At 36.9% G+C, this 14867-nt stretch overlaps 1 protein-coding gene across 5 annotated transcripts in view; it reads right to left on the bottom strand.

Moving 5' to 3' along the window:
• Positions 1-14867, bottom strand: part of ATF2 (activating transcription factor 2) — an 84833-nt gene that overhangs the window by 49895 nt on the left and 20071 nt on the right. For all 5 annotated transcript variants that reach the window (XM_044242379.1, XM_044242380.1, XM_044242378.1 and 2 more), the window contains 2 exons: positions 4297-4371; positions 1913-1982 (listed from right to left, as the gene is read on the bottom strand). In XM_044242379.1, coding sequence (XP_044098314.1) covers positions 1913-1982; positions 4297-4328 — 102 coding nt within the window. In that variant the 5' untranslated portion in view covers positions 4329-4371. Of the gene's footprint in view, positions 1-1912; positions 1983-4296; positions 4372-14867 lie in introns of those variants that run through there.

Below are 14867 nucleotides of genomic sequence, written 5' to 3' on the forward strand. Positions count from 1 at the left end.
TACTTCATACCAGTATATACATATGCAAGAAGTAATTCAAGATGGAAACACAGGCCTATATGAAAAAACAAGCTTTCAGAAAGAACAAAGGAGAATGCCTTTGTGACTTAAAGGTAGGCAAAGATTTCTTAGATAAGTCACAGAAAGCAACAGCCATAAAAAGAGAAAAAATTAACACATTAGACTTCATTAAAATTAGAAAGACCAGTTGAGCAAAAGCTTTTGTCATGAAAATTCAGATGCAAACAAAAGACTTGGAGAAACTTGACGATGGACTGGTATCCAGGATATATAAGAACCACAAGTTAGCAATTAAAAGACAACCAGACTTTTTAAAACAGCAAAAGATTTGAAAAGATATATCACAAAAAATAATGCAAATGACCAATAAGCACATGAACAAGTGCTCATCTTCTCATCAAAGAAATGCAAATTAAAACCACATGATATATCAGTATACACACAGTGAAAAATGGCTAAAATCAGAAGACTGACAACACCAAATGTAGGCAAAGAAATGGCACAAGACTCATACACTCTTGGTGGAAATGTGAAGTGGTGCGTTCATTTTGGAAAACAGTTTGGCAATTTTTTAAGTAAATATCTAACATATGGTCCCACATTTCATTTCTACACATTTACCCAAGAGAAAAGAAAGCTTGCATTCAGACCAAAGACTTACACACAAATGATTATACTGCCTTTATTTGTAATAAGTAAAAACTGGAAATAAGTCCAATGTCCACAATTGTGTAATAATGAAATATTACTCCTCAACAAAAAGGAATTAACTATTGCTCACATAACATGGGGAAATTGCAAATTAATTATAAGGAATAAAAGATGCCAGACAAAAAGTACATACTATATGACTATTTACATAAAATTCTAGAAAACGCAAACTAATCAATAGGGACATATGGCAGAGTAATGTTTTACAAAGGCAGAAACAGTAAGAACTGGGAATGACAAAACTTTTGGGGTGATGGGTATGTTCTCTATCTTAATTATGGTGATGATTTCATGAGCATATATACATTAAAACATGAAACTGACTTTGTGAGTACGTGCAGTTTATTGTACATCAATTATATGTCAATTTAAAACATCAACTAAAGAAAACAAGTAAGAACCAATGAAACACTAATGCTTTTTTATGATTTACGGTTTGAATATTTAAGTACTCGGTAATCTGGCTACACATTAAATTTATTCTTTCATTTCTTCGTGCCTATGTTATTTTAAAGTTAGAATTATTATAACAGCAATAGATTAATAATTAATGGTCTGTTAAAAACACTGAAATACTACTTTTTTTTTAGTATATGTGCTGCCGAAGCGAGCACTGAAATACTACTTTTTGATAGAATATGGAAAGATTATTTTCTGAAAATGCTTTCATACATGCTCTGAAGATGTGAGACTTAGGTGAAGATGTGAGACTTAGATTAAGAATATTAATGCATTAGTGACACTGTCAGAGGTAAATATTAGTTAATATTGTTAAGAGTTCGGCAAGTAAAATAATTTTCAAATAAGATAATGTATACTTTATTTCCAATTAAGCAATTTACAATTATTTTCAACCAGTAATGGTCAAATGGTAAAGGGTCAAATTGTCAACAAATAGTAAAAGACACTATTAAGCCCTGGATTAATAGTAGGTGAAAGGTGGATAGGTATCTACCTTTCCATTTAAGATTTCTAACTTTTTCTTTCCATATTAGATTGTTTTTAAAAACTGTACTATTAAAGAAAAAATTTCTTACCAAAACTTTTCTGGGTAATTTACATTCTAACTCCAGAATTTTACAAAAATTGTAGGAGAATCCCTTTAATGATAACATAAACTTTCATCAGTGTTTTAGTAAATATGAACATACAAAATGCTTTAAAGTAATTTATATATTACCTGGCCACATCCAGGGGCAGTGCATAGAAAGGGTTTGTCATCACTCATATTCCACAGGTCCTTGTATTGCCTATAATAAACATTAAGAAATGGCTTAGTGTTTTACAGTATAGATTTTTATTTTATTTATTTGTTTTTAAAATTTTATTTATTTATTTTTGAGAGAGGGCACTCGAGCCTTGCACAAGCAGGGGGAAGGGCAGAAAGAGAAGCAGATTCCCCGATGAGCAGGAAGCCAGATGTGGAATTGATCCCAGGACCCTGGGATCATGACCTAAGGCAAAAGCAGATGATTAACCAACTGAGCTACTCAGGCGCCCATACAGTACATATTTTTAAATAAATAATAATTTTAAATGTAATATTATATGCTTTTCACTAAGCTTACTACCTTTTCTATTTTCGTGTGAAATAAAATATTTTTACTGATCTTTTAGCCCTAGTTCCCTTCCATCTTTTTATAACGAGTAGGCAAACACATATAACATGCATTTTACATTATAGAAAAAAAAAGGTTTGGAACTTTGGTCTATCAGGCTAATTCTTTCCTGTTCGACAGTTTAAGTGAAGAAAAAATGAAATAATTATAGAAAATCACCACTTTAATACCCAATGAAATAATGGATCTAGGCCACATCATATAACCATTAGGAAAAAAGGTGACAGGAACTTGATAATGAACTCATAGGTCATTCTTAAATTAACATCACTAAGAGTGGGACTATTAGAAATTATGTGCCTCCTGACATGATACAATAGAGAGCATGAAAGTGTTCTTGGGCAGGGGTGGGGGGTGGTGTGTGTGTGTGTGTACAGTATGGGGAGTCAAACCTGAATTTAATCAAGCATCTCTAGATTTGCCACAGGAAATACAGGGAATACAGGTGAAACCTGTCAACACTATCTGGATGCAGTCAGCCAAATTCTATAGGACAAAGAACTGGTCACTTCAACAAATAAATGTGATGGAGAACAAAAGAGAGGAGGCAGGGGGAAACCGCTATAGATTAAAGGAGATTTAATAAATATGCTAGCAAGGGGTGCTTGTGTGGCTCAGTTGGTTAAAGGGCGACCTTGGGCTCAGGTCATGATTCTAGGGTCCCAGGATTGAGCCTTACACTGGCTCCCTGCTCAGCAGGGACGTCTGCTCTCCCTCCCCTTTGCCTATCCCTGCCGCTCATGTGCTCACTCTCTCTCAAATAAATAAACAAAATCTTTAAAAAAAAAAAAAAAGAAATATACTGGGGCGCCTGGGTGGTTCAGTGGGTTGAGCCTCTGCCTTTGGCTCAGGTCATGGTCTCAGGGTCCTGGGATTGAGCCCCACATCGGGCTCTCTGCTCAGCAGGGAGCCTGCTTCCCACCCCACCCATCCCCCCACCCCCGCCTGCCTCTCTGCCTACTTGTGATCTCTCTCTCTCTCTCTCTCTCTGTTAAATAAATAAATAAAAATCTTTTTAAAAAATAAATAAATAAAATAAAATAGAATAAAATAAATATACTAATCAAATGTAAATCCTTTTTGAATCCTGATTTGGACAAAAATAACTGTAAAAAGAAATTTTTGAGTAAAGATTATTTTCCTATATCTGATTTAGACTTAAAGTTCCCAATTATTTTTTCCAACAACTTGTAGGTTTTAAATTTTGTCTTGTATTTGACTCAATTAAAAATCTGGAAACATTATTCCTTTTTCAACATTAGCTTGTTAACCATTCAAAGCAATGTTTCCCAAAGCATTTTCAACAGGGATGACAACAGCTATTATAGAAAAAACATATGTAACCAACAGATTTGGGAAATGCTGGAGGACTTTTTCTTTCATAGGAATTTTCAGAGACTTTAGTATATTCAAGTGAAATGACTAGAGAAGCACCTAGAATATGGCATTTTAGCCACATCCATATGCAATTCAAAATGCGTTTTCATAGAACATCCCATGGGACTAGTATTATTTGGAACTCTAGAAATCAAACCCTAAAATATGTTTATGTTTGTCATAGTTAGGCACATCTCGATGTTCTGTTTGATAATTTAAAGACAAAATAGTGGGCGCCTGGGTAGATCAGTCAGTTAAGTGTCGCCTTTAGGTCATCATCTTGGGGTCCTGAGATTGAGCCCCACATAGGCCTCCTTGCTCAGCAGGGGGTCTGCTTCTCCCTCTCCCTTTGCCCCTTCCCCTGTTTGTGCTCTCTCAAATGAATAAATAAAATCTTAAAAAAAAAAAAGACACAATAGGACTAGCTGCTAAACTAATATTCTGGATAAGTGGGGTTCTTTTTAATTATCAAAAGAAATACTGAAATATTTATCAAGAAATGACTATAAAAATTTTTATGATCTAAAATATGAAAAATTGGTAAAAATACCAAATACTGCATACATACCTGGCAGAATTCACATGTAACTTGAATTTCATAAGTTGAACAACTTATCACGTCCTCTTTTTCATGGCAAAGATACTGAAAAAACAAAACAAAAACAAAGTGGTTTCACACTGTTAAGAATAGTTTTCTAAACACTGCTTGAAACACAGGAAATAAAAACACCTGAATAATTTTATTCTTTGGACTACTGTCAACCCCAAACCCTGTCACTTAAAAAAAAAAAAAAAATTATTTATTTGACAGAGAGAGACACACAGCAAGAGAGGAAACACAAGCGGTGGGAGAGGGAAAAGCAGGCTTCCCGACAAACAGGGAGCCCAATGCAGGGCTTGATCCCAGGACTCTGGGATCATGACCTGAGCTGAAGGCAGATGCTTAACCGACTGAGCCACCCAGGTGCCCCGAAATCCTGTCACTCTTTTTTTTGTTGTTGTTAAAGATTTTATTTATTTGTTTGTCAGAGAGAGGGAGAGAGAGCGAGCAGAGGGAGAAGCAGGCTCCCCGCCGAGCAAGGAGCACAGTGTGGGACTTGATCCCAGGACGCTGGGATCATAACCTGAGCCGAAGGCAGCCACTTAGCCAACTGAGCCACTCAGGCGTCCCAAATCCTGTCACTCTTAAGAATCTTTATAAGAGGTAAAGAATACTGCTCCTACAATATGAATATCCATATTAATGCCTTAAACATAGGTATGCATATATCCAACTCCACCACAGAGGGTAAAAGGAGAAAAAACATTTAATTCAGTCCTTAGGGCAGTGGTTGAAAGGCAGATATTGAAAGAGTAAAACTCCTGACTTTGGAAATCTGATGAGAAAGAGGAGATGTAGCATTTTAGAATATCTATTTGGAAGGTTTTTAACTTCTTAAAATACAGTCTTAGTGATGATCAAGTTCTCAGCCTAATTCATCAAAATTCTATCGTCCCATAATATAGGTCATCTATGTAAGCATCTCCCTCTTCCACAATATTATAACTTATTTACTTGATATTAAGGTTTTTACAAAAGACTTGAGAGAAAGAGAGAGAAGGTGCAGAGGGAGACAATATCCAAGCAGACGCCCTCTGAATGCAGGGTCGACATGGGGCCTGATCTCATGACCGATGAGATCAGGAGCTGAGCCAAAACCAAGTCGGATGCTTAACTGACTTTCACTACCCGTGCATCTCTGGTATTAGTTTAAGAACAAGTACAACATGTTGAAACTATCCAGGTCAGTGGCCCACTTTAAAAACTCTGCTTGGGGGGCGCCTGGGTGGCTCAGTGGTTGAGCAGCTGCCTTCGGCTCGGGTCGTGATCTCAGGGTCCTGGGATCGAGTCCCTCATCGGGCTCTCTGCTCAGCAGGGAGCCTGCTTCCCTCTCTCTCTCTCTCTGCCTGCCTCTCCGTCTACTTGTGATTTCTCTCTGTCAAATAAATAAACAAAATCTTTAAAAAAAAAAAAAAAAAACCAACTCTGCTTGGGGGGCCTGGTTGGATCAGCTGGAAGAGCATGCGATTCTTGATCTCAGGGTTACAACTTCTAAACCTACGCTGGGTATGGAGATTGCTGAAAAAATAGTAATAATAAATAATTCTGCAAATACCTCATCTTACATTCACTGAAACTCCATCCAGTGGTGAAGAGTAACTATATGCTTATTCAAATAAGACACTGATGAATAGAGAAAAAAATTATTTTTCATAATTTTGCTTGTAAATGTGGTTATCAAGAATGTATTGCTCAGAAAAACTGGACAATTCCTGTGGAAGAATGTATAAATAGCCACAGTTCTGAGTATTTGAGTTATGGGTGATTTGGTATAGCAGATAGAAGAAGGAAGTTTTTTCCTTGGTTTCCAGGCAAAACTTGTATCTGGTAGGGTTCTATTCCTCCATTCACATCCAACTTTAGCATGCTGTCTGTGAGAAGAGGGAAAAGAACACTAAAATAATCCAAAGGGAATCTATAAAAGTTATGTTTCTGTCACTACCTATAGAATGTGAGCTTAATGAGGGCAAGGAATTTATCTTTGGGTTAATTACCTAAAACAGTGCCTACCCTCACAGCACCATTTACTCATTAAATATTAGGGAATGAATAAACAGCCATATGATATGAACTCAAATAAGTTCTACCTCAAAAAACTCTTCTAAAACTAATAAAATACAGTTTACATTGCTATGAAAATTCAAAGCAAAATTTAAATTCAGTTAAGTTGAAGAAACATTTAAACACCAAATATATCCTAAGATACAAAGATGAAGAAAGAGTTTCTGTACTTGAGAGACTTTTAATCTAGCAGAAGAAAAGAGGACTACGAAAATATAGTTTCAATTCCTTTGGTAAGAATAAAAGTTAACACACTATGAGAATACACAGGTAGTGCAGGAACTAAACTGAGAGTTCCAGAAATGCGCTTTCTAAGGGAATGAGCCCGTGGTACCCTTTTCTCTCTCATCTTTTCTACTCCTCACCATTACAACTGCCCCCTTTCACTACAAAAGTTCCTTACCTACATATCAGCCTATTTCCTAGTCAACCAACAAAAATTCCCATTCCTTATTATTTTCTAAAACCTAGCTGAAGTAGTTATAAATACAACAGTTGAAGGACCCTGAGACATAAATGATGGTGTTTTAGGAGGCCTAAATACTATCTCTTCCTTAAACTGAATCTCAAGCTTCTACAGCTAGGCTTATCTCTTTTTTAAATATAGATTTTATTTATTTGAGAGAGAGCACAAGTCGGGGAGGGCGGAGGGAGGAGAAGCAGACTCCCTGCTGAGCAGGCAGCCTGATGCAGGGCTTGATCCCAGTCTCCTGGAATCATGACCTGAACTAAAGGCAGATGCTTAACCGAATGAACCACCCAGGTGCCTGGAGGATCATCTCCCTTTTACAGCAAAGCTGGAAATATGCTCATAGGGTTAAGGAGGCTTTGTTAAACTCTATGTTATTGGAGAATTTGATGACTATAGAGAACTGTTAATATACCACACCATTCTCTAGCAAACATCCAAACCTACACTGGTAGGAGAATCACTGTCATAAAGAATACACACCAGGATTCTAGACAAAATTTAAACATCCTTTCGTTTCTCTAATCTCAGTTTTAACTCTTCTTCTAATAGTCCTTTATCTTTCTAGACCCCATGATACAGTGCCATCAGAGTTACCTCTTTTCTTCTTTCAACCAACAAATACTTGAGTGTATACTTTGGGTCTGGCACTCTGCCAGATGCCAGGGATGTAGTGGTGAACTAAGATAGGTACCTGCTTTCAAGAAGCTTTCAGGATTGTGAGGGAGTTCACATAAGCTAATCAAACATGCAGTGCAGACTTCTTTCCAGGTTCCTAAGACAACTGCATGAATAAACATGTACATGGTCCCGCCAAAATGTTTCTCTATTTCACTGCTCTTACGAATTTTACTTTAGAACCCCAAACTTAAGGTATACTTTGAAAGTTGGTATACTTTGAATTCTGTTACAACATAGTCACAGCAATTTCCACTATTAGGTATCCCACATAAATTATGAGTCTTACATAATTCTAAAAAACCTTTAAGGTAGAAGCCTGGAGTTCAGAAGGTCACCGTTATTTGATAATATGAACTGAACTTTATCTACTGAACTAAGACATAGTAAGGAACTTTAAATTTGCTCCCATAAAAATACAGAAAAGCAAAAAGAAAAAATAAAATTCACCTGAAATATCACCACTTACTGTTCAGCAATCCACAGAGTACATATTCCAGTCTTACTAATGTACAGGGATACACAGCTTTACAAACTGTAAAGGCAGAGTTACAGCCTTCTTTAAAATACAATTACCTAAATTCTGCCACATTATTAAATAGTAATATTATTAAACATTAGATGTAATTTTTAATGGCTATATAGTATTCCATCATATAGGTTATGGCATATTTTCACTAATTCTTTATTAATGGATTCTGTTTTTTGCTTAAACCACTATTATTAGATTTTTATCATCAGCTAATATTCTTGATAATGAATCTATGCGCAATACCTATAATAATTTTCACAGGAGGCAGAGCACCTGGGTGGCTCAGTGGGTTAAGCCCCTCCCTTCAGCTCAGGTCATGACCTCAGGGTCCTGGGACAGAGCCCCCTATCAGGCTCTCTGCTCAGCAGGGAGCCTGCTTCCCCCTCTCTACCTGCCTTTCTGCTTATTTGTGATCTCTCCCTATTAAATGAATAAAATTTTTTTCTCTTTTATTTTTAGTTATTTATTTGACAGAGAGAGATCACAAGTATGCAGAGTAGCAGGCGGGGGGGCGGGGGGAAGCAGGTTCCCCACTGAGCAGAGAGCCAGATGTGGGGCTTGATCCTAGGACCCTGGGATCATGACCTGAGCTGAAGGCAGAGGCTTTAACCCACTAAGCCGCCCAGGTGCCCCTGAATAAATAAAATCTTAAAAAAAAAAAAAAAATTCATAAAAGGAATTTCTAGAAATGAAATGAAATTATTAGGTCAAGGAGCCCAGCACCTCTGCCATGTTTTCTACAGCCAGTGTAAATGCCTGCAGCAGTGGCTCGATGGAACAGGTCAAGCTGGAGGCAGGCATGGAGAGGACCAAGGTATCCCAGGTGTCTGCAGAGCTTCAGCAGTACTGCATGCAGAATGCCTGCAAGAATATCCTGCTTGTAGGTGCTCCAGCTAGAAGCAGCCCTTTCCAGAAGCCCGATCCTGTGCTTTATTTTTTTTTAATATTTTATTTATTTGACAGAGATCACAAGTAGGCAGAGAGGCAGGCAGAGAGAGAAGGAAGCAGGCTCCCCGCTGAGCAGAGAGCCCAATGTGGGGCTCGACCCCAGGACCCTGGAATCATGACCTGAGCCGAAGGCAGAGGCTTTAACCCACTGAGCCACCCAGGTGCCCCACCCCGTGCTATATTCTAAAGTCTTGTAGGGGAAGATGCTTGCTGAGGAATGCATTTAAGTACAAAGTGATGAATGACTACTTTCAAATCTTAAGAAAACACTTTTCTCCAGCCAAATAACTTTTAGATATTTCAGACTTTTCCTATGGTCTATTCCTACAGCCAAAATTCTACAGAAACTGAGAGTTTCTATTCAGATAAGGAAACTGGGTGGAGGAATAGACCTTAAATAATAATGGCCTGGTTCTTTTGTTAAAGTGCTTTTATATTTAGAACAGACAAAAATGCTACCACCAAATACCAAATCACCAAAATAACAAAATGTTACCACCAAATCTTCCATAAGCAAATTACTAGTGTTTCTCTATCTGAAACATAATGTTTGTTTTATTTGCTAGATGTTTACATTTTGGAAGGGAAAACACTTTTGTTCATTAAAAAATGGAATATTTTGTAATTTGTAGTTCCAGGTATTTCTATACCACAGAAAAATAATTTTTCTCATGAATTTACAGTTTCTGAATGAAGACAAGCATTTTTTTTTTAATTTTTTATTATTAACATATAATGTATTATTTCCTCCAGGGGTCAGATCTATGAATCATCAGACTTACACATTGCAAAGCACTCACCACAACACAAACCCACCCCAGTGTCCACAACCAAAACACCCGATCCCCATGCCCCCCCACCCACAGCAAGGCTCAGTTTGTTTTGTGAAATTGAGTCTCTTATGGTTTGTGTCCCTCCCGATCCCATCCTGTTTCATTTTTCCCTTCCCTGCTCCCCACAACCTCCCACAACCCCCCACCCTCCCTCTCAAATTTCTCCTATCAGAGAGATCTTATGATAACTGGAAGACAAGCAACAAGCATTTTAAAACCGAGGGAAGAACAGGCTTTATTGGGGCACCTGGGTGGCTCAGTCAGTTAAGCATCTGCCTTCAGCTCATGATCCTGGGGGCCTAAGACTGAGTCCCAGGCTCTCTCTTCAGCAGACAGTCTACTTCTCCCTCTCCCTCTACTGCTCCCCCACTCCCCAATTTTGTTCTCACTCACTCCACTCTCTCTTCCTCAAATAATAAAATCTTAAAAAAAAATAGACTTTATTAATCAAATGCTGTCTTGATTTTTCTAAATGAGAAGACTGCTTTATTTTTTTATTTTTCTGTTTTATATTTTAAATTTCATTCTTTGCTCTCCATTCTTTGACTTACAGTCCAGATTATAATTAGATTTTTTTAAAAATTTCTTTTCAGCGTAACAGAATTCATTGTTTATGCACCACACCCAGTGCTCCATGCAGTATATGCCCTCCATAATAGCCACCACCTGGCTCCCCCAACCTCCTACCCCCTGCCTCTTCAAAACCCTAAGATTGTTTTTCAAGAATCCATAGTCTCTCATGGTTCACCTCCCCTTCCAATTTCCCTCAACTCCCTTCTCCTCTCCATCTCCCTATGTCCTCCATGTTATTTGTTATGCTACACAAATAAGTGAAACCATATGATAATTGACTGTCTCTGCTTGACTTATTTCACTCAGCATAATCTCTTCCAGTCCTGTCCATGTTGCTACAAAAGTTGGGTATTCATCCTTTCTGATGGAGGCATAATACTCCATAGTGTATATGGACCACATCTTCCTTATCCATTCGTCCGCTGAAGGGCATCTTGGTTCTTTCCACAGTCTGGTGACCGTGGCCATTACTGCTATAAGCATTGGGGTACAGATGGCCCTTCTTTTCACTACATCTGTATCTTTGGGGTAAATACCCAGTAGTACAATTAAGACTGCTTTATTTTTAACACTAAACATGGGAGCTGTTTCTTAGCAACTTGTTTGGAAAGATTCATGTCATATTGTGTATTAGAATGCCCAATCCTGTGTATGAACAGATTTGGTCTTTGTCTTCTTTAAATTTCTCTACTTTATAGCTGTGATTGTACTTTAAAAAAATAAATATACTACATTATTTCATATCTTTAAAAAAATGTTTAAATGTGATTTTCAGAACATTGCAAATGATTAAAAATTAAATGTGAAAATACTACAACCTAAATGAACTTTAAAAAAAGTTATTTATTTATTTGAGAGAGAGAAAGAACCCAAAAGTGGGAAGGGCAGAAAAGGGAGGGAGAATCTCAGGCAGACTCTATGCTGAGCACAGATTCCACCACCCCTGTGATCATGACCTGAACAGAAATTAAGACTTGGACGCTTAACCAACTGTGCCACCCAGGTACCCCAACCTAAATAAATTCTAATGTCACAACCATTTTACTTTGATGATGTGGCTTTAATCTGGTACACTTTTAAAAGAATATTCTGTGCTTGTAATAATCTTTGATAAGCTTAGAAGTAAAATTTCTACCTAACCTTCACAAATGAGGTTCCAAAGGGCAACTTACTCAAGGTTAAAAAAATGGGTCATGAACATTTTTAATGTTGGGGCGTCTGGGTGGCTCAGTGGGTTAAAGCCTCTGCCTTCGGCTCGGGTCATGATCCCAGGGTCCTGGGATCAAGCCCCGCATCGGGCTCTCTGCTCAGTAGGGAGCTTGCTTCCTCTCCCTCCCTCTCTGCCTGCTTCTCTGCCTATTTGTGATCTCTGTCTGTCAAATAAATAAATAAAATCTTAAAAAAAAAAAAAAAAAGAACATTTTTAATGTTATACTGTGCCTGCCAGCTGGTATGCCTTGCTATACACTATGTATATCAATTCTTATGCCTTGCTATTCTATGACTACCAACCATATAGAAACTTTATGTAAACCACATCTAAAAGAAAAGTAGCGTTAAAATAAATAAATAAAATAAAATAAATAGGGGCACCTGGGTGGCTCATTGGGTTAAAGCCTCTGCTTTTGGCTCAGGTCATGATACCAGGGTCCTGGGATAGAGCCCCACATCAGGCTCTCTGCTCAGCAGGAAGCCTGCTTCCCTTCCTCTCTCTCCACCTGCCTCTCTGCCTACTTGTGATCTCTGCCAAATAAAAATAAAAATAAAAAACCTTTAAAAATATATAAATAAATAAATAAAAGTAGTGTAGAAAGACCCTTTAGGACTTTTAGAACTATTCAACAGATCTACTATCAAATAAAATCATACATAATATGAGATGCCTATAAGAAAATAGTAAAGAAGAACATTTCAAGGAAAAATGAATAGAAGAAAATGGGAGAAATTAACTAGCAAGCCATTTCTTATAACTTAAAATACAAAAATCAAGCCTCCATAAAAAACATATATAAGGACATCCTAATGAAAAGCAGCTTAGACAGGCTATTGGGAAGCAGACAGTCCAGAGTGTCATAGCTGAGGCAGAGAGAGAAAACTGTCTGTGGATACGGAGAGTAGCTGGGGAAGTAGGAGGAGGCAACCACGAGGTGAGTGACAGAAGTGGTACAAGTCCAGCATAGTATAACAGGGCCCAAGATGGAGAACATCTACATAATGAGGAGGAGTGGGCACAGTAGCAACAGGTGATTCATTATACACACACATAGAGATTGACAGAATACACAAATATATCAAGGATGTAATGGGTAAAGGTAAATTCACACTAGAGGTGAAGGTAATTATACAGAATGAATCTTGGTAATCAGATGAAAATTGGAGATATTGGTGTGAATTCCTAACTTTCAAAAGAGATATAAAGGTACAGCAACAGAGATATGAAGATATAGATGATAATATGTACATATATATCTGCATATATGTTCATATATTTCCCTAGCTTTGTCTACTGAGGGCCTGAGAACATGGATACCCTCAAAGCAATACATCTACGAGGCACCCAGATCTTAATGTCTAAATACCATCCTTAACCAAAAGGAACCTGGGCTCCTTTAAGAATTGTCTGGTTCCAGGGATAGGGTAGGGCAAATACAGGATGGACTTTGAATATCTTTTGCAAGAAAATAAAGAAGGACTTGGTTATGAATTTGGCTATAACGTAGTCAAATCTGAAACAACTGCAGAATCAAAATAAATAATGACAGTAATGGATCATATCATGAATAAAATAGGATTCTATTAATCCACATCAATATAAAAGAATAAATTCAACATTCGATAAGACAGAACATTTATATCCTCCAAAATATCTCCTGATAAAATATATTTTAATTACAAAACTCTGGCAAGTATCAACTTACTCAAATGATTCAAGTTAACAAAATCAGAAATAAGGAAAACCAGTATCATGTCCTCCAACAGGATGCTCAGCATCACTTCTATAAAGTAATGTCAAAAACATAAAAAACCTGAATCTAATCATGTAAAATATTACACGACCCCAAATTGAGGTAAACGCTTCAAAATAAACTAGTCTTTCATCTTCTAAGGTGCTCAAGTCATCAAACCCATGAAAAGACTGAAGAACTATTTCAGATTAAAAAAGATGAGTGACATGACAACTAACTCCAATGTGAATTCTAGACAGAATTTTTTTTTTGCTATAAAAGGACATTATTGGAACAACTGGCAAAATTTAAATGTGATTTGCAGATTAGATGATAGCAATATATCAATGTTAACTTATTGATTTTCAGGGCTATATTGTGTAGGAAAATGTCTTATTGTAGAAAATAAAGTATTTGGTATAATGGGACATCTTGCTGGCAACTCACTCTTAAAAGCTCCTGAACTAAAAAATTAAAAATGGAAAAACTTACAGAAGGGGTTTAAATTATAGTTATTTGCACTATAATAATGTACTATATACCCACTATATAATTAGTGTCATGTAGTGTTTAGGAGTAGTTATGAGAAAAATACTACAAAACATGATTCTCTAATGATTCTCTGCTTGTTTCTGGTTTATAACTTTCATATTATGGGATGTGAAAGAGTAGAAAAATCACTTTTATACTGCAAGGTTAAGAGCAAAGAGAACCACGATGGCACAATTACCATACCTGAATAAAAACTCAGATGATATCAGACAATTATCGGTCGTATTAGTTCCTTTTTTTAATATGGAATGTGTCAAAGCAAGATGATCCTTTAGGTCATTAATAACAGAATTCAAAATGGCATGGGAATAGTATCATTCAAATGATTCAGCTGATAAAAATACCTGGCTTTTCTTTAATCTCCATCAAAAACAAGAAAGAAAGAAACCAACTTACTTCATAGAAAATAGGGTGGGTAAATGAAGCTTTAAAAATGGGAAGGAGAAGGATGCTTGACTGGCTCCGTCAATGAACATGTGACTCTTGGCCTCAGGGTTGTGAGTCTGAGCCCCATGTCAGGTGGAGATTACTTAAAAACAAAATCTTCAAAAAAATGGTAGGGAGCAAGTCAGTTTCTGGTGATTAACTTCAAAAATTTCTAGCGTCTTTTTTTAATTAAAAAAATATTTTAAATTTTTTTAATTTAAGTGATCTCTACACCCTATGTGGGCTCAAATTCACAAGTCTGCGATCAAAAGCTGAATGCTCTTCTGACTGGGGCAGTCAGGCACCCAAAAATCTGTGGATTCTAAAATATTAATTTTACTGATCCTCTAGTTAGCCGCAGGACTATAAATGTTGTAATTTCTTATTGTAAAAGCATTTACTCAAGTTTCAAAGGTTTCTAAAATATGGATAATACTAGATGATAGGTACAGTGCATAGCATTCCCCAAAATTTCTAATACAACTACTTTATAAAACGCATTTGGAAAATATCTGCCTATT

The sequence above is a fragment of the Neovison vison genome, chromosome 3 (genome assembly GCF_020171115.1).
Source record: "Neovison vison isolate M4711 chromosome 3, ASM_NN_V1, whole genome shotgun sequence".
NCBI lineage: Eukaryota > Metazoa > Chordata > Mammalia > Carnivora > Mustelidae > Neogale > Neogale vison.